The sequence below is a fragment of the Carettochelys insculpta genome, chromosome 1, assembly GCF_033958435.1.
Source record: "Carettochelys insculpta isolate YL-2023 chromosome 1, ASM3395843v1, whole genome shotgun sequence".
Lineage (NCBI taxonomy): Eukaryota > Metazoa > Chordata > Testudines > Carettochelyidae > Carettochelys > Carettochelys insculpta.
In genome coordinates this window covers 262,865,854-262,887,053 of record NC_134137.1, presented here as the reverse complement: position 1 = coordinate 262,887,053, position 21,200 = coordinate 262,865,854, and the positions used below count along the sequence as shown (strand labels likewise).

General features: G+C 47.2%; 2 protein-coding genes across 13 annotated transcripts in view; one reads left to right on the top strand and one right to left on the bottom strand.

Moving 5' to 3' along the window:
• Positions 1-14,147, bottom strand: part of RAD52 (RAD52 homolog, DNA repair protein) — a 31,917-nt gene extending 17,770 nt beyond the window's left edge. For all 3 annotated transcript variants that reach the window (XM_074983776.1, XM_074983775.1, XM_074983777.1), the window contains exons 1-2: positions 13,939-14,147; positions 999-1,087 (exon numbers count right to left, since the gene is read on the bottom strand). In XM_074983776.1, the coding sequence (XP_074839877.1) occupies positions 999-1,085 (87 nt within the window). In that variant the 5' untranslated portion in view covers positions 1,086-1,087; positions 13,939-14,147. The remainder of the gene's footprint in view (positions 1-998; positions 1,088-13,938) is intronic.
• Positions 14,148-14,357: 210 nt separating this feature from the next.
• The window catches only part of ERC1 (ELKS/RAB6-interacting/CAST family member 1), a 509,051-nt gene continuing 502,208 nt past the window's right edge, over positions 14,358-21,200 (top strand). For 9 of the 10 annotated variants that reach the window (XM_075006075.1, XM_075006082.1, XM_075006057.1 and 6 more), the window contains exon 1: positions 14,358-14,488. The gene's annotated coding sequence lies outside the window, so the exon portion shown is untranslated. The remainder of the gene's footprint in view (positions 14,489-21,200) is intronic. The other variant, XM_075006099.1, reaches the window with a different exon arrangement.

The following is a 21,200-nucleotide window of genomic DNA, read 5'->3' as shown; positions in this document are numbered from 1 at the left end:
ATGCCTTGGGTAGACAAGCTGTTCGAGCAGTTAAGTAGTGTTTAGTTCATCTCACTGTTACACCTAAGGGGCTAATGACAGATAACCTGACACTGGCTTATTGTGAGAAGACTGTCTTCCCTGCACCATTTGCTTATACCTCTTTGTCATGATGCTGTTTGGGCTCCAGAAAGCCACAGTCACCTTTCCACGACCAATTAACTAAATATTATAGCCACTCCAACACATCCAGAAGGCAGTTGGACTGAAGCTCCAGTGCACTCCTAGCCAACCCTTACTGCCTAAGTAGACTGTAGACCACAAGACTATCAAACTTGAAATAAAAAGTAGGAAGCAACCCAGAAATCAGGACTAAGGTACTGGGTGACCAAGACTGAGCGTGGAAGCACTGGTTCCTATTCCTGGGTTGGGATCTAGTGGAGCTGGGTGGGCCTAGGACCCCCTAGCATGGCTGCTCTGGCAGAGCAAAGGGCCTGACCTTAGCCATTAGGCCATACTGGTCTGAGCTACAGGGCCACCAGATGAAATTGTGCCATGAGATTGAGCAGCCTAGACAATGACAGCTTTGTGGACTCTGGCCATGGGGTCAGGCTACCCTGGGGGCCAGAGCAGCTGAGGCTCTATTGGGGGTAAGGGGTGGGCAGGACATGTGGACTGCTAAAATCTCTGCTTTGCTCTCCACACAACCTGTTACCTCCTAAACGGGTGTACCTACCCTGCGACAGAGTCCAATATATCACAGAAAGGAAAACATTCTTCCTGTCCGTTAAAAAATAATTCAAGACCCTTTCTCTGAGTAACATAGATAAAAACTACTAAGGTTTGAGACACCAGCAGGGGCAAATGTACTGAGGATGAAGATTAATATGGCTAGAATGGCAAGTATGATTTTAACATAAAACTTGTGCCCAGCATTAAAAACAATTAAATGCTTTGTGAGACTTCCTGGAGTGCAAGAGGAAGACTTTCAGCTTTGTTCTAGACGAAGAGAGTCTGACCTGCCCAAAGCACACAGCAGGGCTGCTACTGTTGGACTCAATCTTGTTGGTATGCCTTCCACTGTTTGTCCCCTGACTTTCAGACATCCCTAAAGACAAATGAAAAAAAACAAATGCAAATCACCAAATTATCATCACTGGCAAAAACAAAATTCCAAAAACACTTGAAGAGAAAGCAACAGATACAACCGTTTCACTAACCACTTTTAGGACTGCACGCTAGAAGAGACATAGTATGTAGTCCACCCCACTGCAAGCAGGCAGCAGAAAATCAAATCATACAGCAAAACATTGGTATAATATCCAGTGCATACTTTCAATTCTAATGAGCAATTGCAGTTCAAAATAGGGATGGTAGATTTAACCGGTTAACAGATTAAACAGGACCAAGGCAGCTGGGAGGCTGCAGCTCCCTACCCACGGTGTGCTGGGGACCAGGACTGTTCTGGCCTGTCTGGTGCATTCCTGCCTGCAGCAGTGCTATGGGTGGAGGACGTTTCAGCGTTGCTGGACAGCCCTTGTCCACAGTGACCCAGCCTAGAAATGTTGTGGATAGGGGTGCTACGACCTGGCTGGAGCAGCCCCTGTCCACACTGACTCTGGGCATGCTGCAGAGGCGTGACAGATGAGTCGGAGCTGTCCCCATCCACAGCAGCCCCAGGTGCGCTGTAGCCACGGATTCTCCAGCTGGGCCAGAACAGCCTCAATCCCAGCACGCCGTGGCTGGAGGTCTCAAGCCCAGCCGGAGCAGTCACTGTCCACAACGAGGGGGCCACTCCGGCCCAGTGGCTTCCTCAGCCGCTCCCTGTCCCCGTGAGGCCTCCAGATGGGGCTCCTTTGGCCCAGCTGCAGTGCTCCCCTGCAGGACTATAGCAACCTCCTGCTCACAGCAGACAAGGCTCCCAGATTGTTTCTTTTTACCATGGATGACTATGAAGCTCCCTGTTAGGTCTGTCATTTGTATTGACATACTATCTGAAGTTTTTTTAAAAAACTCATGATGCAGGAGAGCCATTAGGGTCCTGGTTCATTCTTTGTGCTATTTCTGCCACATGGTAGTTCATTCTTCAGGTGCTGAGGGAGTTCACAACATGGAGCTAAAACCGAAGAATGAAATTTAAGGCAGACTATATTTGGAGTAGGGGAAACAGAGGTAGCTCCTTGAGCAAATACCAAAATTGGGCAATTATACTGGGTCTATCTTAAACACCACTTGCAGTTTTGTTGAATTCAGTTATTATTCACTTCACACCCAAAACTGATAGATACTTTTGACTTATATCAGACATATACCATGTTAGTCTGTACCTGCCAAAATGACAAGTCCTGTGGCACCTTATAGACAGAGATTTTTTGGAGCATAAGCTTTCGTGGACAAAGACCCACTCCATCAGATACATCCGACAAAGTGTTTTTTTTGCCCAGGACAGCTTATGCTCCAAAAAATCTCTTAGGCTAAGGTGCCACAGGACTTCTTGTTAATGCTGACATAGTTTTAAAAATGCCAAGTTTCAGCTCAGAGCTAAACATATTTCTGTAATAGATTAAGTGATTTTTTTCCACGTCTAATTGTTTTATAAAAGTCATTTTGAGATCTCTTTGGCTGGAAGTGGCAAATATATATACAGTAAACTGTCTTAACGGGCATTCTATCATATGGAACTCTCAAACAACTGGCATTTTAACCATAAGTAAATTTTACTTACACTGTCCATAAGTACAGTATTGTGAAAGTAAATACAAATAAATACAGAAAACATAGTATAAGTCAACAGTGTACAATACTACTGTTGTTGATAATTAAAGTACTCTGCACACATTTTTGTTTGTTTCTTAATAGCTAATCTTGTTTTTCTTTAGTGTTATGCATTGCTAGGTATACTTCTCTATTATCAAGAATATTTGAATATCCAGCAAACGCACTGTCCTGGGGCTGCCAGATAAGAAAGAGTTTACTGTACTGTATACACAAAAGATCCTAATCATGAAATCAGACTATTGTGATGTTAACAGCATTCGTTACATATAAGAATTAACTGCTTGTTGCAACAGTAAGAGAAAATGTAAAAAATTATGGTGCTCAGCAGCTGAGGGAATAGAAGTTTAAACACTGATACTTATTTCCTGCTTAGGTTAAGCCTGTGATGTCCAACCAGTTCTGATATGTGGCTACAGAGAACTAGCCACATGATTATGAAAGTATATTTATTGTTCAAGCCAAGTAGCCACACTCAACCTGCCAAATAGCCTCACGTGGCTAGCATGTTGGACACCACAGGCCTACATGAACAAAAAGGATATAATGTAATTGCAAAGTCCTAGGAAAGTAAGTATTCATTGTTTGGGCAAGTGTAGCATGTGTGAAAAACTAAAACTTCTTGCTAGTTTGTCCAGAGTTTCCCCAAAGAATAAGTAAAGATAACTTCTAATAAAATGATTTTTTAAAAATTGAAACCAGTATTGTTTCATTTGTCCTTCTATGGCCGTGTCTACACTAGCCCCAAACTTCGAAATGGCCACGCAAATGGCCATTTCGAAGTTTACTAATGAAGCGCTGAAATGCATATTCAGAGCTTCATTATCATGCGGCCGGCTGCGGCACTTCGAAATTGACGCGCCCCGCTGCCGCGCGGCTCATCCTGACGGGGCTCCTTTTCAAAAGGACCCCGCCTACTTCGAAGTCCCCTTATTCCCAACTGCTCATGGGAATAAGGGGAATTCGAAGTAGGCGGGGTCCTTTCGAAAAGGAGTCCCGTCAGGACGAGCCGCGTGGCGGCAGGCTGCGTCAATTTCGAAGTGCCGCGGCCGCCTGCATGCTAATGAAGCGCTGAATATGCAATTCAGCGCTTCATTAGTAAACTTCGAAATGGCCATTTGCGTGGCCATTTCGAAGTTTGGGGCTAGTGTAGATGTAGCCTATATGATGTATACCAACGTAGACCATGTGAACTGCAAGAAAAAATACACCATAAAAACAAGGTGAGTCGGTTTTTATAGAATCATAGCATCGTAGGGCTGGAAGGGACCTCACTAGATCATTGAGTCCAGCCCACTGCCCAAAGCAGGATCAACCTTAACTAAATCATCCCAGCCAGGACTCTGTCAAGCCCAGGACTTAAAAACTTTTAGGGATGGAGATTCCACCACCTCTCTGGGTAATGCACTCCAGTACTTTGCCAACCTCTTAAATAGTTTTTCCTAACATCCAATCTACACCTCTCTCTCTGTAACTTCAGACGATTGCTCCTTGTTCTGCCATCCGTCACTACTGAGAACAGCCTCTCTCCATCTTTACAGCCCCCCTTCAGGAGGCTGAAGGCTGTTGTCAAATCACCCCTCACTCTTCTCTTCTGCAAACTAAATGAGCCCAGATCTCTCAGCTTCCCCTCACAGGTCATGTGCTCCAGCCCCATTAATAATTTTCATGTCCTGCACTGGACCCACTCCAATATACCTACATCCTTTCTGTACTGGGGTTGGGGGCCAGAAGTGGATGCAACACTCCAGACGAGGCCTCTCCAGTGCCGAATAAGGGGAGTAATAACTTCTCTAGATCTGCTGGAAATGCTCCTCCTAATGCACCCCAAAATAGTGTTAGCCTTCATGGCTACAAGGGTATACTGTTGACTCATCCAGCCTCTCATTCACCATAATTCTCAGGTCCTTTGCTGAACTGCTACTTAGCCAGTTGGCACCCAGCCTGTAACAATGCTTGGGAGTTCTTCTGTTCCAAGTGCAGCACTCTGCACTTGTCCTTGTTGAACTTCATCAGATTACATTTGGTTCAATGGTCCAATTTATCTAGCTCACTCTGGACCTTATCCCTACCCTCCATTGTATCTACCTGTCCCTCTAGCTTAGTGTCATCAGCAAATTTGCCGAGGGTGCAATCCATCCCCTCATCCAGGTCATTAGCAAAGATGTTGAACAATACTGGCCCTAGAACTGATCCTGGGGGTGACAGCGCCCGGTGGTTCCCCCCCCGCGACTTAGTGGCCAATTCAAGTGCGGGCGAGCCAGGGCCAGAACCCAGGGTCCTCGAAGAAAGGGGAGTCCCACCACCCACCGGCAGGAGAAGCAACGCAGCCACTATAAGCAGCAATGGAACTCCACCTAAGGTCCACCCCCCGTAGCAGGCAGGCACCCAATCAGAGAGAGAAGATGACAACACTGGTTTAGAATATATTTAACAAGAAATCTATTAACACAAATAACATGCAAAAACACAACAGCAACAATAACATAAACACATAAACCAGTTCATTAACTCTAATCTTAACTATATTTAACTTACTACTATAAACACGCAATCCATCTTGGAATCCAGCAGTGTCCTCAAAGGAAAGTATGGTCATTAGAGAGGAGGTGGGAGAAAGGGAGGGGAGTCTGGGCCGGGACGCTACCCCCGGCCCAAGTGGCCAGTGGTGGAGGCCGCCGGGTCTCTTTATCCACAGTTGGCCTCCTAACCACAGCCTTTTCCCGGGGCTTTTGCTCACTCGGGAGAAATATACAAGGGACCAGTAGAAGGGAAGTACTTATTAGTTACTTATCTTAAACAATCTTATCATTAAACAGTTTATACAAGTGACAATCTATTACTAAACAGTCTATATAACTACTAATATAAAACGCTTTCAACCAAGTGTGGCTTGTAATATACCGTAGGCTAGATAGGCCCAGCCGTATGGGGTCAGGCCCCCAGGCACTGCCCTCCCCCCATTGAGGGAAGACACAGTGAAGACTACGTTCCCTCACTCCCCTGTAAGGGGTCCTGGTGCCTACCAGCGTCTCTAGATAAATGTATAAGTTCTTATATGAGGCCTGGCTGAGACATAGGCCTCATTGGTTTTACGTGTCTGACAAATGAGGTGTCTAGTCCAGGTTGTAGGTCGAATCTGGTTGGCTGTCCAGTCCAGTAGAACGATTGGTGTGCGGCTTGAGTGCGGTGGTGTGGCAGAAGCGAGGGTACCGCCGCTGATGGCAGGCTCTGGGCTTCAACAGCTGGGTACGCAGTACCTCACCCTAAGGGTGAGGCCAGTTTGCCACCCAGCTGATCCACCTCGGAGCCCGCTTGCCGCCCTTAGGTGACAGACCCTGGGTTTCACCAGGCAAGCACACAGTACCTCGTCCTAGGGACGAGGTCACAGTTCGCCACTTGCCCGATCCACCGCAGAGCTGCTGAGGCAAAAACTAGTACACTATTACCACAGCGGGCGAACCCTGCTGGGTAGTACTGGTAGTGATTCAAAAGCTCTTTGAACAAGCTGGAGCTCTTCACAAAGGCAGGAGGTCTTTGCAAAGGCTTCTTTGATCTTCTCAGGCAGACAGACCCCCAGACTGACACTGAGTGCTGTGCTGCACCGCCTTTTGTTTGGTGTTCTCATGCATGATTCATTAGTTAATTTTAATATTCATGATTCTGTGCATGGTTTTCAACTAGGTCCTCTCTCTTGGTCGAAGTTTCTAGAAGCTGGCAGAAGCCCGTTCCCTTCGACCAATCAGAGGGCGTAGTTTGGATCCCAGCTTTATGGATTCAAGTTACCTGGGAAGCTAAGTGCTTCAAAATGGCCATGGGTGGAGCCACAAAATGGTGGCCTATAAGCTTTTAGTTTGTCCATGTCCCTGTATTGATTTTACCTCAGCCAGAGGCTTGTTTCCCCTGGCACATGGGGGCGATTATGTCCTAGAGATAAAAATCCCCGACAGGGGGCACCCCATTTGAAACCAACTGCCAACCAGACATTGAGCTGTTGATCGGTACCCATTGGGCCTGACCATCTAGCCAGCTTTCCATCCATCTTACAGTCCATGCATCCCATCCATACTTCCTTAAATTATAGGCAAGAATGTTGTGGGAAACTGTACCAAAATCTTTGCTAAAGTCAAGGTATATCACATCCATTGACTTCCTCATGTAAACAGAGCTAGTTACCTCATCATAAAAGCTAATCAGATTGGTCAGACATGACTTGCCCTTGGCGTATCCATGTTGACTACTCCTGATCACTTTCCCCTCTTTCAAGCACTTCGAAGTGGATTCCTTCAGGATTCCCTCCACAATTTTTTCAGGGACTAAGGTAAGGCTGACAAGTCTATAGTTTCTTGGATTGTCCTCCTTTCTTTTTTTAAAGATGGGCACAATATTTGCATTTTCTCAGTCATCTAGGACCTCACGTGATCTCCAGGTGTTTTCAAAGATAATAGCCAAAGGCTCTGCAATGACATCTGACAAATCCCTCAGTAACCCTTAGATGCATTACATCTAAACCAAGGGATTTGTGTGCATCTAGGTTTTCTAAATAGCTCTTAACTTGTTCTTTCCCCACTGAGGGCTGCCCACCTCCTTTCCATGCTGCATTGCCTACTGATGTAGTGTGGGAGCTGACCTTGTCCATGAAGACTGAAGGAAACAAAGCATTGAGTACTTCAGTCTTTCCCATATCATCTGTTGTCAGGTTACCTCCCTCATGCAGTAATGGCTCCACATCCTTGCTGATAAAGCTCTTCTTGTTAACACACCTGTAGAAGCCCTTCTTGTTGCCCTTCACATTCCTCGCTAGATGCAGTTCCAGTTGTGCTTTTGCTTTCCTGATTATTCCCCGGCGTTCTCTAGCCATATATTTCTACTCCTCCTTACTCATCTATCCAAATTTCCACTTCTTATATGCATCCTTTTTGAGTTTAAGCTCACCAAGGATTTCCCTGGTAAGCCAAGCTGGTTGCCTACCATATTTGCTTTTCTTACTGTGCATTGGGATGGTTTCATAGAATCATAGAATACTATGACCGGAAGGGACCTCGAGAGGCCATCGAGTCCAGCCCCCTGCCCCAATGGCAGGACCAAGTACTGTCTAAAGTTAAACCATCCCTGATAGACATCTATCTAACCTGTTTTTAAATATCGCCAGCGATGGAGATTCCACAACCTCCCTTGGCAATTTATTCCACTGTTTGACCATCCTGACAGTTAGTAACTTTTTCCTAATGTCCAACCTAAAGCTCCCTTGCTGCAGTTTAAGTCCATTGCCTCTTATTCTAGCCTCAGAGGCCAAGAAGAACAAGTTTTCTCCCTCCTCCTTATGACACCCTTTTAGATACCTGAAAACCGCTATCATGTCTCCCCTCAATCTTCTCTTTTCCAAACTAAACAAGCCCAATTCTTTCAGCCTTTCTTCATAGGTCACATTCTCTAGACCTTTAATCATTCTTGTCGCTCTTTTCTGGACCCTCTCTAACTTCTCCACATCTTTCTTGAACTGCGGTGCCCAGAACTGGACACAATACTCCAGCTGAGGCCTAAACAGAGCAGAGTCGAGTGGAAGAATGACTTCTTGTGTCTTGTTCACAACACACCTATTAATGGTTTGTTCTTGTGCCTTCAATAAGACTTCTTTAAAATAGCGCCAGTTCTCCTGAACTCCTTTCCCCTTCATATTAGCTTCCCCTGGCATCCTGCCCATCAGTTCTCTCAGGGAGTCAAAGTCTGCTCTTCTGAAATCAACGGTCTGTATTTTACTATTCACCTTTCTTCCTTTTGTCAGAATCCTGAAATCTACCATCTCATGATCGTTACAGCTGAGGTTGCCAACCACTTGTGTTTCTCCACTAGCCCCTGTTTGTAAGCAGCAGGCTAGAGGGAGTCAGAGCTTGGGCAGACTGAAAGGTAAATCAAAGTCCCATTCAAAAAGGTTATATTATTGAATTCACTGACAGTTAACTGAAGTGATCCAAATTTCAGCCTATGCTATCAGTACGTTTATTTTAATATTAGTCTGGTTTGTATCCAAATGTAATTTTGACACTATTTTAGGCTTACTCTATAGTATCACAGAAGATCAACCCACTCAAAATCAAGCTCTCAGGGATCAAAGTCGACTCCTGTGCTCCTCATGACAGGCAAGGAATAAGGAAGGTTAAAGGGTAAAATGCTCCCATTGACCTTCCCCTGTTAAGGCAGACAAATTAGCCAAGTGTAGAAATGTCAGTGTCAATTGGTGTAGCTAAAGTCACGTATCTGCATCTGACTTCCATGTCTGGTATAGAGAAAGTCTTAGCCAGGTGGGACAAAAAGGTGTCCACTTCCAACACAATTAGCAGGCCTCCATAGGATTTTTTTTTTCAAATTATCTTAGTCATCTGAAAGATTCTCATTTTGAGAATTAGACACTGACAACTATTACTGCAGTTCACAAGGGTCTCTAATGTGTGGCACAGTGTTGAAATAGGTATGTTGCCAAGCTCCCTTGAGCTGGGTTCAGAAAGCAGCTTTTACGAGCAGTGACATCAACCATGTGAATCTAACAAATATGCTTATGCTTATATATTGTATTTCTGAGCCTGATATCTGCCATCCATCAGTCGTTGAAAATTTATTATTTACAGGTAATTCTCTTCAAATGTGCCCTGTTATGGTTCAAAGCACTTTCCCCTCCCACCCACTCCCATCACCAAGGAAAGAGATGCACAAAAATGTGGTTTGCACTGTGCTCCAAAAATGACCATGAGTCTATAGGTTGTTGTGGTTTTTTTTTTTTGTTTTTGTTTTAAATCCTATCTGAGCTAGCAGGAAATTCTAGTAGCTCAAGTTCTTTTATAGTACCTACCTACTTACTACTGTAGCACCTCAACACCTCATGGGCTTTTTGTAAAATAAAATTATTCTTCTTTATCCTATATATTAGAATGATCGGTTTGTAGTTTCTTTTTTAATTAATTGTTGGGGGAAGGACACAGAAATTCATTTTGCACAGAGATCTGAAAGTGGTGAGCTAAATGTGGACATTCTTATCGCTTGTGGTAATAAGTTCCATAGCTTTTGTTGAGATGCTAAGAAAGTTTTCTCTGTGGTTCATAAGTTTCCCTATTGTGTTAACCAGTTTCACAGTTCCAAGTAAACATAATTTTTGTGAGAAGTGACAGTCCAAGGCTGAGTCTAACACTTGCCCCCAACTTCGAAGGGGGCATGGTAATCAGGGGATGGGAGATTACTAATGAAGTGCTGCAGTGAATATACAGCACTTTATTAGGCTAATTTCCATCCCTATGGGAACTTAGAAGCATCAAACTTCAAAGTGCCACCATGCATGTAGCCGCAGACACTTCGAAGTGCCTTTACTCTTAAAAAATTTGGGGAGTAAAGGCAATTCAAAGTAGCGTAGGCGCTTTGGAGTGCTTGTGGCTACAGACGTGCTGGCACTTCGAAGTTCAATGCTTCGAAGCTGCTGCAGGGGCAAATTAGCCTAATGAACTGCTGCATATTCACCGCAGCACTTCATTAGTAATCTCCCATCACCCTGATTAACTTGCCCCCTTCAAAGTTGGGGGCAAGTGTAGACAAGCCCCAAGAATCATATATTCACTATATATGCAGACATAAAAAATGTTTTAGGTAAATCTGTATTATTTCATTACACTCTGTTTTCTTTCTCTTTAACACGCTACCCCTTCTTCACTGTGAGATAAGAAGTTTTCTTCACAATGAGGCTATAGTTTGCTGAGTAAAAATCTCTTCTTACATTCTTTCAATAACAGTCATTCCATAGATCCCACCCAGAGCAAGCAAGCCAGCCAAATATGTCAGCTCAAAGAGGTATATAGTTGGTAGCAGAGACAGTTCAGTGTACTGCATTCTGTTCTAAGACTCCTATTTATCCCACTTCTTATTTTTAGCTAATCTACAATTATGCAGGGTATTTCCTTTCCACATGTTACTGACAGACCACTATGTAAACTATACATATCTTGTCCTATACACCACTGAAATGCAACCACCTCTGAAGTGAAACACTGCAACAACTTAGGACAAAGTAGGAATGATACAGTATCAAACTGATAGTGTGCAAACTCTACATGGGATTTTTTTATTACATGGCTTACTTGCCACAAGCAACCTTTCAATTTCATCACATCATTCACTATTTTAAGTTTCACATATGTAAACTGATATAGAGCAGGCGTAGGGCCCCTATCAGGGCCCAATGACCGACAGGAAAAAAATCAGTTGTAGTCAACACACAACCCTGTGGCTTTCCCCAACTCCCATAGCAGGCTTATGGCTACAACCCTGTGGGAGGCAACAAAACTTGGGATGGGGCCAGAAATGAGGATCTAAAGGTGTGGGAAGGAGCTCCGGGATGAGATGCAGGGGGTGAGGGCTCTAGATAGAGGTGAAGGCTCTGGCATTGGGCTGAGTCCAAGGAGTTTGGAGTGCAGGAAGGAGGTCTGGGCAAGGACCTAGGGGTTTGGACAGCAGGAGGGGGCTCAATGTTGTGGATACAGAGGAAGTCTGGTAGGGAGTTATGCTGAAGAAGGGGATTCTGGCCTCAGAAAAGGGGCTCAGGATGAGGGTGTGGACTTTGGGAAGGTATTAGGGGACCAGAGGGGGTTTTGACATGGGGCAGGGGTTCATAATGTGGGCTTTGGCTGGCCAACACATACCTCAAGGCTTTTGAGACATAAATGCACTCTAGTTCCACTCTAGCTCTGTATCTTTCTTTACCAAAATTATTTAAGTTACAAAAGTTAATGTTCAAACTTAAGGCTATTAAAATACAGTAGACCCTTGAGTTATGCAAGGGTTCTGTTCCACGCACCTTTGGGTGACCGAATTTCGTGTAAGCCAAGGTCTGTCTTTTTCCTCAGCGGAACGCACATTCTGCAGCTGGGAAAGCAGCAGAAAGGTAAGTTCTGGGGTGGGGGGGCAGTTGGGGAGAGTTAAGCCTGGCAGTGGGTTGGGGCCCTGGGAGGCAGGCAGGAGGGGCTAAGCCTGGGGCGGGTTAGGGCTGCAGAGGAGTGAGGGGTGGAGTTGAACTGGAGCTGTGCGCGGGGGTGGTGAGCCAGGCTGTAGGTGATTTCAACAGGGGTGGGAGGATGGAACAGAAGCTGCACGCGGGGAGTCTGAACCAGGGCAGTAGTGCTGAACTGGAACAGCGCACAGGGGGGCAGGTTTGAACCAGAGCCGCAAGTGGGGTATGAACTGGGGGCAATAGGGGGATTTGAACTGGAGCCATGCATGGGGGGTTTAAACCAGAGCAGGAGGATGGAAATGGGGCCGCACATGAGGGGTTTGAACTGGAGACACATGCTGGGGTTTGAACTGGGGCAGGAGGATGGAAACGGGGCCACGCACGGGGGTTTAAACCAGGGTCACGTGCAGGGGGTTGAGCTGGAGTCGTGAGTGAGAGGTGGCGAGACAGAGCCAGGCTTGTGTGGTGAGCTGGCGGGGGGGTTGAACTAGGGCTGGGGAGGTTGAGCTGGAGTTGCACCTGAGGGGTATTGAGCTAGAGCCAGAGGTCGGGGTGGGGGGTGAGCAGAGCTTAGGGACGGGGGCCGAGCCGGGGCCGTGTCGAGCTGGGGGAGTTAAGCCAGGGCTAGTGAGTTAAGCATAACTGGAAGCCGCAGAATTCCAGGGTTTACTGTAGGAATTGGGGGTCAGCCACGAAAGCAGGATTATGTACTCTGAGACCTTACTGTACTTAAGTTCTGTGCAAGACAGAACACCCATTTCCTTCACGTCACCTTTCCCCCTTAGGTTTCAGCTGACGTGCGTGGAAGTACATTGCAAACTATCATTCATGCATCACTCTTCCTATTTTCTAGTACAGGTTGAATCTCCTTAATATAGCACTCTTGGGACCTGACTGGTGCTGAACGACAGAATTTCCTGAACCATGGAAAGTCAGTATTGTCTAGCAGCATTACCAACATTTCCACTATTTACTGGACTCTTAGAAGACATTTAGAGGTAAATTAACACGAAATAACAACAGAGAACATAGAGAGCCAGGACTCGTGCCTATAAAACTTCATTGGACCAAGAGGACCTTGTCCACAATGATAAATGGACATCTAGATAAATAAAATCATGCTGGACCATGGATGTTGTCAGAGGAGAGGGTGCCAGACTAGAGAAATTCAAGGTATAGGGCAGAAAGGACATGCTGCTTCAAGGCAAATCTACATTTAAAACACTGCATTCATGTAGCTGTCCCTGCTGCAGCAATTTAAGAAAGATACTCTACATTGCTTGAAGAAAGCTCTTCTATCAGCTTAATCCACCTCCCCCAAAGGTGATAGTTATGTTGGCAGAAGCGCTGTCTACATGTGTTTGTGTGTGTTAGGTCAGAACAACTCAATTGCTCAGGGATGAGGCTTCTTCCACACCCTTGAATGATGAAGTTATGCCAGTACAGGGCTGTAGACTAAACCAGGCTTCAGCCTGTGTTGTAAATTATTCTGTATACTAGACAGAGCTTGTGTTGGGCTGGTGCACAGCACTACCATGTACTAGCCCCTTCTGAGGCATATTCTCCAGACCCTCACTTAAAAGACAAGGCTCTAGCTTTTATGATCACAAACACACAAAACAATGCAGACCCGTATCAGCGCCTCTGAAAGGGGTGAATTACTCCACACCGCTCAAATGCTCAGGGAGGATAATTTAAGAGGCCGGTGTGGCGGCCACTCTTCCACCCTTCCTGTAAAGAGGAAGCAGGAGGAACCTACACCTGAGGCAGCATCCCCGGTCGGGCTCACAAGGGGGCTGGCTTGGGAGACGCCCCTTCTCCCCGCTCGCTCCCAGACCGCAGGGAGGAGCCAGTTGAGCTGAACGACGTGCGGCGAAGGCGACGCATCTCGATAGTTCGTGGTCGGGGGCACAACGAGGACAGCCCGAAATTCTGTGGGCAAAGGGCGGAGCAATCCCCTCGGCCCCCCAACCCGCAACTCCTCCCCAGCCTCTACCAGCGGCTCTGTCTCGCGTGCTGGCGGAGGGAGGGGTCCGTCTGCTCGATCACAGCCCCTCTCCCCTACCTGAGAGCGCGGGAAACTGTTGCCTCGCCCAAAGCCCCCGCGCGCGACCCAGAGCCAGCCCCAGAATGGGGGGAGGCGCACTGCGTCTACAGGCCCGCCCCGCCCAAGCCGCGCGACTGTCACTCAGTACCTGTGCGTGAATGGAGGGGGGCGGGGCTTGGCTCTTTCCTCCCGCGTCGGCTCTACCCTATCGACAACGTGCCGGTTACGGCACGCGGGAAAAGACAAAATTCCCGCCCACCCCAGGCGCGCCGCAGATCACGCTGAGCTCGTGCTGACGTTCCTGCGATCGCTTTGGCGCGGGCGCGCGCGCGCGCGCACTCTCAGGGTCCAGGAACAAGCCCGAGATGAGGAGGTGTTGCGGCCGCTTCCGAACCTTCTTAGCGCGTGCGTGCGGCGCTAACAGCGCTGACTCCGTCGCAGAGGCCCGCGCAGGGGTGGAGCTTTGGGGCGCATCGCAGCGTGAGGGGGGAGGTGTCGTGCGGCGGGGGCGGGGTTTGCCGGGCTCGCGCCGGAGGTGGGGTTTCGTAGTGTCTCGAGCTGGGGGCGCGGGAGGGAGCTGAGCGTGAGAGAGGAGAGGGTGGGGAGGAGCCGAGGCTGCCTGGCGCTGATGCCCCCTCGCTCCCCCCCCGCCGTCGTTGACAGGCAGCAGACGGAGCCCCCGGGCGGGCGGGCGGCAGGTGAGAGACGGGGCCCCACGCCCCGAGGGTAGCCTGGGCGTGGGGGGAGCCCGGGCAGGGCCTACGGGGGCCAGAGCCGCCGGTCGCGGCTGAGGGGGTAGGATGCGGCCGGGCTGGAGGCGAGGGGCGGCCTGGTCCTACGGGATCTGCCGTCAGCTCAGGCGGGGCTCGCCCCGGTTGTGGCTGCGACCTCTCCCTTTCTAGCCTCCTCTTCCCCGCCCTCTCCGCGGCCGGGTGGCCTGTTTGCAGGCGGGGCGAGCAGGGGGCGCTCGGGCGGAGTCGGGGGTAGCTGGGAGGGAGCCGACTCTGCCCGGCCTCTTTTTCTCTCTGGCGCCGGGGGAGGCGTGGGGCCTGGGGCAGTCCTGCCGGCGCCCCGCTGCGTTTCGGGCCGGGATGCTCCTTCCCCCTCAAGCAGCCTCTTCCTGCGGGGTAGCACAGGGAAAGGAAACGCCAGGGATCCTATCGTAGCAACCTGCCTCTGATTCCTCCCGGCAGACACACGGGGGGGGGGGGGTGGTCTGTGTCTCCTCCGGTGACATTGCTCAGCGCTTGTGGATGTAATAAATATATCTTGACTCTTATTTTTGTGTCCCACACAGTAGCTCTTCTCTCTCTTGTCCCTCTTCTCGTTTTCCCGTTATCCAACCCCAGTATTTGCTGATGGTAACTGCATTTAATGTATAATGTTAAAAGAAAACCTTTTATTCTCAAATGGAGCAATCATAATATCTGCGGAATGAATGTCATGTGTCCGTTTCATGTGAGGCATTTTTATTTAATTCAGGCTACAGCTAAAGTGTTATTAATAAAACTGTGTTTTTAATTTGTGGTGATTGTAAATCAATCCTCCAAGTGAAAAGTGAGCATAAACTGATAGATTTCTGTGTTCTTGAGTCCTCAAACATCCTGAAAGAATACCTGTGGGAAAAGTTAATTTGCCTGTTCCCCATATCATTCTAACTGTGGTATTAAATCTAAAGCCTAATTATGAAACACTACCTGTTGTCATCAGCTAATTTTATCATGGATCATTTAATCATAGGCAGTGGGGAATGGTGTAGGAGTAAAGCTGATGATGATTAGGGAAAATTTGGGAGTGGCTTTAAAGTAGCTTGTGCAGAGACAAAGATTGTGGAGAAACCCCCAAAGACAAAGTGGTAGAGAAAGTCAGGAGGATGGTGAAATAAGCAGAATTATCAGTTTTGTTAAAGGTAAGAGTCTATTTGTCATTCTGATCCTGTATTATTTTACAAATCTCCCTTTGATATTTATGGGTGAATAATCAGACTGCATATGTCTACAGCTAAGATGACCAGTTCTAAAGAATGAATTTGATTCCCCATAATAGTCTTATCACTTCGTTATTTATCTCAGTATTATGGATTGTTATGTGAGAGATGGTGCTAGTAAGTCGTTCGTTTTTTTTTAAACTGTGCTAACTATACTAATGTGACCATGGTAATAGTATAAAAGTAGATATTATAAATATAGCTTGCAGTAAACACAACCACTGTTGGCTAACCTATGATCTCTTGTAGTGGGGGAGCTGTGTGAAGCACGTTATACCCATGGTAAAAGCACAGCACAAGAACTTGGGGTAGAGCATGGTCCTTGAATGCTGCTTAATACAACTGGATTGTTTGCTTGTTGACTGGCCAAAGTTCATTAAAACAAGTTTTGCTAGAACTAAGTCACAATGTATATGAGAGACCCTGTTTCTCTTACAAGAGAACTGTTATCGTGGAATGCTCTAAAATTTGTTGCAGACAAAAACTAGCGCTGTTTTTCTGGTCACGTTAAACTTTTATTAGAATCTTACTTCTCCAATAACTAGTTAGTGGCATCATTGGTTAAAAACGTGGTTGATGTTCACAGAGCACGTGGCTACTAACTTGTAAATTTTAATCCTGGGTGGCAGCTAGAGCACCGCTTTGGCAACTGGAGTTCCAACCCTTCTTGTCCCCCTCTTCCTTCCCTAGTGGCTGAAGCCCCAAGCCAGCTTGTCCACGCCCTTGTCCCCTTAGCCAGAAGAGCCTTGGGTTGGGTGTGGTCCAGATCCACCCCACTACTGGGGGAAGCTCTGGGCCAGTTACAGTGGTAGTTCCACTCCCCTACTCAGACTGAATCTATTCTGTTGAAAAGCGTCTCTTTAGAGATACTTTTGATATGCTCTGTGCATGTTCTGAGGCCAGAGTGGTATTTGCTCCTTAGTTTCCTGGGTTTCTCAGTAATCTTCCTGTAGTCCAGTTACGAATATGGTATCTATTTTTAAGGAGGCGTGGAGAAGTCGTCTGGGAATCTACAGGCTTATTAGTTTGACTTCAGTTGTATGAAAGGTCTTAGAGAGTCCTCAGATTTTGTGCTGCAAAGAAATGTTTTCAGGTGGTGTGACGGTGCCAGGTCAGCTGCCGCAGAGGCAGAGTGCTACCTGGCCTGTGACCACCTCCTGCTTGGCTCCTGTCCTGTCCCCCAAACTGAACCCCAGGATATGGCTCTATTCTGGGTCTGGGGCCAAGTTCGTGGGGTGGGCTGGGAGTGGAGCTGAGCCTGGCTGCTGGCCCCACTGCAGCTTGGCCACTGACTCAGACCTAACCCCAGCCTGGGCTTTAGCCCAGTCTTGGTCTCCTTAACCCCCTCTTCATCCCTCTTCCCCCACTGAGTTGTATCTTCATCCCAGCCCTGGCTCTAGGGAGGGAGCACCCTCAAAAGTTTAAGGACCATTGTTTTAGAACAGATTTTGAAAGGGAAGTTAGCTAAGAACATGGAGGGAAACAGCGACTGGAATAAAATGCAACATGGCTTTTCAAAAGGGAGATCTTGTTGAATCAACCCAATCTCTCAAGAGAAAATAAGTGATTTTCTTGACAACGTAGAGGTAATAGATCTCATCTGTATGGATTTCAAGTAAGGCATTTAATACATTTCCGCATGGGAAGTTATTACATTTGGGAATATAGGGATTAATACAAAACTTGCAAGGTGGATAAGGAGGTTAGTAATAGGAGGCTGCAGCATGTTATACTGAGAGGTGACCTCTCAATCCGGAGTGAAATTAGTAGTGGATTTCCTCATGGAGGACCAATCTTATTTAACATGTTCATTAATGAACTTGGCGCACAAAGTGGGGAATGTGCCAATACAATTTGCAGATAACACAATAGGAGGTATTACCAAAATCTGAAGGAATGTAATACTATACAAGAAAATTTGGATGACCTTGAAAACTGGAGTACAGTAAACGCTTTCATATCCAGCATTCTATCATCTGGAACGCTCAAGTACCAGCATTTTAACCATAAGTACACTTTTGTTGTGTTTTCCGTTAAGTTCATTGTAGTGAAAGTAAATAGAATAAATACAGCAAATACAGTATTTACAGTTTACTGGTAAATAAAGTACTCTGCATACACTTTTGTTTGTTTGTTAATAGTTAATCTTGTTTTTCTTTAGAGTTATGCATTGCTAGGTATACTTCTGTTGTCAGATATTCAAATATTCTGGATAACCTTTCAGTCTCAGTGTTGCTGGATGTCAAAGTTTACTGTAATAAAAATAGTATAAAATTCAATAGTGCAAAGAGCAAGGTCATACATTTAGGAACTAACAATATGAATATCTGCTAGAAGCAGGAGACACATGAGTTGGAAGTGATGGAGGAGGAGGTAGGCCTGAGTATATTAGTTGATGGGTGCTCATTTTCATCTGGGCTATGTCTACACTAGCCCCAAACTTCGAAATGGCCATGTAAACGGCCATTTCGACGTTTACTAATGAAGCGCTGAAATACATATTCAGCGCCTCATTAGCATACGGGCGGCCACGGCACTTCGAAATTGATGTGGCTTGTCCCAACGGGGCTCCTTTTCGAAAGGACCCCAGCTACTTTGAAGTCTCCTTATTCCTGTGAGCAGATGGGAATAAGGGGACTTAGAAGTAGGCGGGGTCCTTTCGAAAAGGAGCCCCGTCGGAATGAGCCGCGTGGCGGCGAACTGCGTCAATTTTGAAGTGCTGCAGCCGCCCGCATGCTAATGAGGCGCTGAATATGTATTTCAGTGCTTCATTAGTAAACTTCGAAATGGCCATTTTGAGGTTTGGGGCTAGTGTAGATGTGGCCCTGGTGAATGTGCTTTTGCCATGAGAGAGACTAATTCAATCCTAAAATGTGTTAGGTGAAGTATTTCCAATAGAGGTGAGGAAGTACTACTACTATTATACAAGGTACTGATGAGACTTCATCTTGAATAGTGTGGAGTTCTGGTCTGCCATGTTTAAGCAGAAGATTAATTCAAACTGGAAAAGGTGCGGCGGATGAATGGAGAAACCTACCTTTATGAGAGGAGACTTAGGAGCATGGCTTATGTAGCATAGGCAAACCAAGGGTGCCAAATATTATTGCCTTCTATAAATACATCAGAGGGATAAAGATCAGGAAAGGGGAGAAGTCGTTTAAGAACAAATGGATATAAACGGGCTGTCAATAAATTTAGGCTTGAAGTTGAACAAACATCTCTAACCATTAGAATGAAGTTCTCGAACAGCCTTGCAAAGGTAACAGTGAAGGCAAAAAGCCTAATTGTCTTCAAGACTGAGCTTGATAAGTTTATGGAGAGAATGGTACATTGAGATTGTCTGTCTGCACTGGTTCGTGGCACGTCTGCGAGTGCAGATAAGTATCTGCAGTGGCTGCAGAGAGGCTCAGAGTTAGCGCAAGGAATTTTTTCCAGGTATCCAGCTGGTAGGTCTTGTCAACCTGCTTAGAGTCCTGGGGGTGTGGTTTGGGCCGTGGCTCCCAAAACCCCTTGCCAGTCCCCAGGTTGGGGAGGCCAGGTCTGGCCACGGCTCCTGCCTCCTCCCACTTGCCTGTGCCCGGGTTGGGGGAATGTGTTTGGATGCAACTACTCCTTCCCCCACCTGTTCCTGGGTTAGGGGACCAGTTTGGGCCACAGCTTACAGCTCCCCCAAATGTTTCTGAATTGGGGGACCAGTTATGGCCACAGCTCACAGCCCTTCCACCTGTCCTGTGAGAGGGAGAGCTGTGGGGAGAGGGGACTAGGCTGAGCTGCAGTGGCCCTTGCAGGAGTTGGGAGGTTGGGGCCGGGCTGCTTTCCCCAGTCCTGTCTTGAGCTGCAGGAGGCCCATGAGGGCTGGGGAGGGCCTCTGTGCTGGGCTCAGCCTGAGCTCCGCGGGAGGTAAATGTGCATGGGGGGTGGGGCTATGCTGTGACACTGGCCCTGGCCTAAGCTCTAGTGGGGCTGGGACTGTGCGCTTGACCTGGGCTCAGAGTGAATTGCCGGGGGGGGCATCCCCAACCTAGTGGGTGGGATGTGGGGGCTGTGCTGGGCCTCACCCTAGTCTGAGTTTGTGGGAGGAGGGAGGAGTCGTGGGCTGTGGCAGGGTGCTGTGGGACTGGGCCCCAACCATGCGTAGCTCGGGGGTAAGAGCAGACTATGGCATTGGGCCTAGGCCTGACTCTGGATTGAGTTCTGGGGGGTAGGAGGGCCATGCTATGGCTCTTGCCCCCCATCCTGGCAAGAGGGGCAGGTCGAGGGCTTGGCTGCTTTCCTTAGCCCTAGCATGAGCTTTGGGCAGGGGTGACAGAGCCAGGTTTCCTGGCACCAGCATGTTGGTGGTGGGTAGTTATGGGCAGGGTTTTGGGGGAACACTTACCCATCTGGAGATAGGCAGAGTTGATCCCCCTCTCCCCGTGACCACTGTTTTTGTCTTGCAGCTGACACCCCGCCCCCACATTCCCTATGCTTACTGTCCCTGCTGGTGAGTGTGTAGTAGGCCATGGGCTTGTCTACACTAGGTCCTTACTTCGAAGGGAGCATGGTAAGTAGGGTGTTAGGAGTTTATTAATAAAGTGCTGTGGTGCCTATGCAGCGCTTCATCAAGCAAATTCCCCCCTGCGGCAACTTCAAAGTGCCGGCTCACATCTAGCTGCGGCTCACCTGCTGGTACTTCGAAGTGCCTGGGCAAAATTTTGAGGAGTAAAGGGACTTCGAAATTGCCCAGGGACTTCGAAGTACCGGCAGGTGAGCCGCAGCTAGATGCGAGCTGGCACTTCAAAGTTTAACACTTTGAAGTTGCTGCAGGGGAGAATTTGCTTAATGAAGTGCTTACAGTTTGAGTAGTTCTTGAACAAATGTAGCACCAACTGACAATCTAAAATATATAGTAGGAGAAATTACATTAAATGTTGGTTGGTGCTAAGTGTGTGGTTAAGGGCTGGACCTCTCCACCCACAACAGTCTGATTGTTAACTAGTGAGTAATAAGAGAGATGTCTCTGAAAGGAGTGACAGCTCTAATTTGAAAATATTTATCTGTTTGTATTTGAGAATAAGATGACAGCAATAAAATCATCAATCACTAGTGCTTCTGTGCAAGCCTGGAAAGGACACTGATCACAGTTTCTGCAGAGGAGGACAGCAAGATTCAATCTCCTTGTCTTAATTATCCTTGTATAAATGTATTTTAACAGTTGAGTTTACATAATGATGAAAATGTGCCTTGTTTGTTGGGCGTAGGGAAAAGATTATGCGTCATTAAATAAGGTGAAGGGATAGTGTTGTCCAGGCTCCAGTTATAAAGAAAGATGTGGGACGTGTGTGTGTGTGTTTGTAAAAGAACAAAATTACAGTGAGCCTTGCTTTGTGCTGGAGTGAAAGGCTTCTGGACTGGAAGAGAGTTAAACAAAAAAGCTTTTTTTG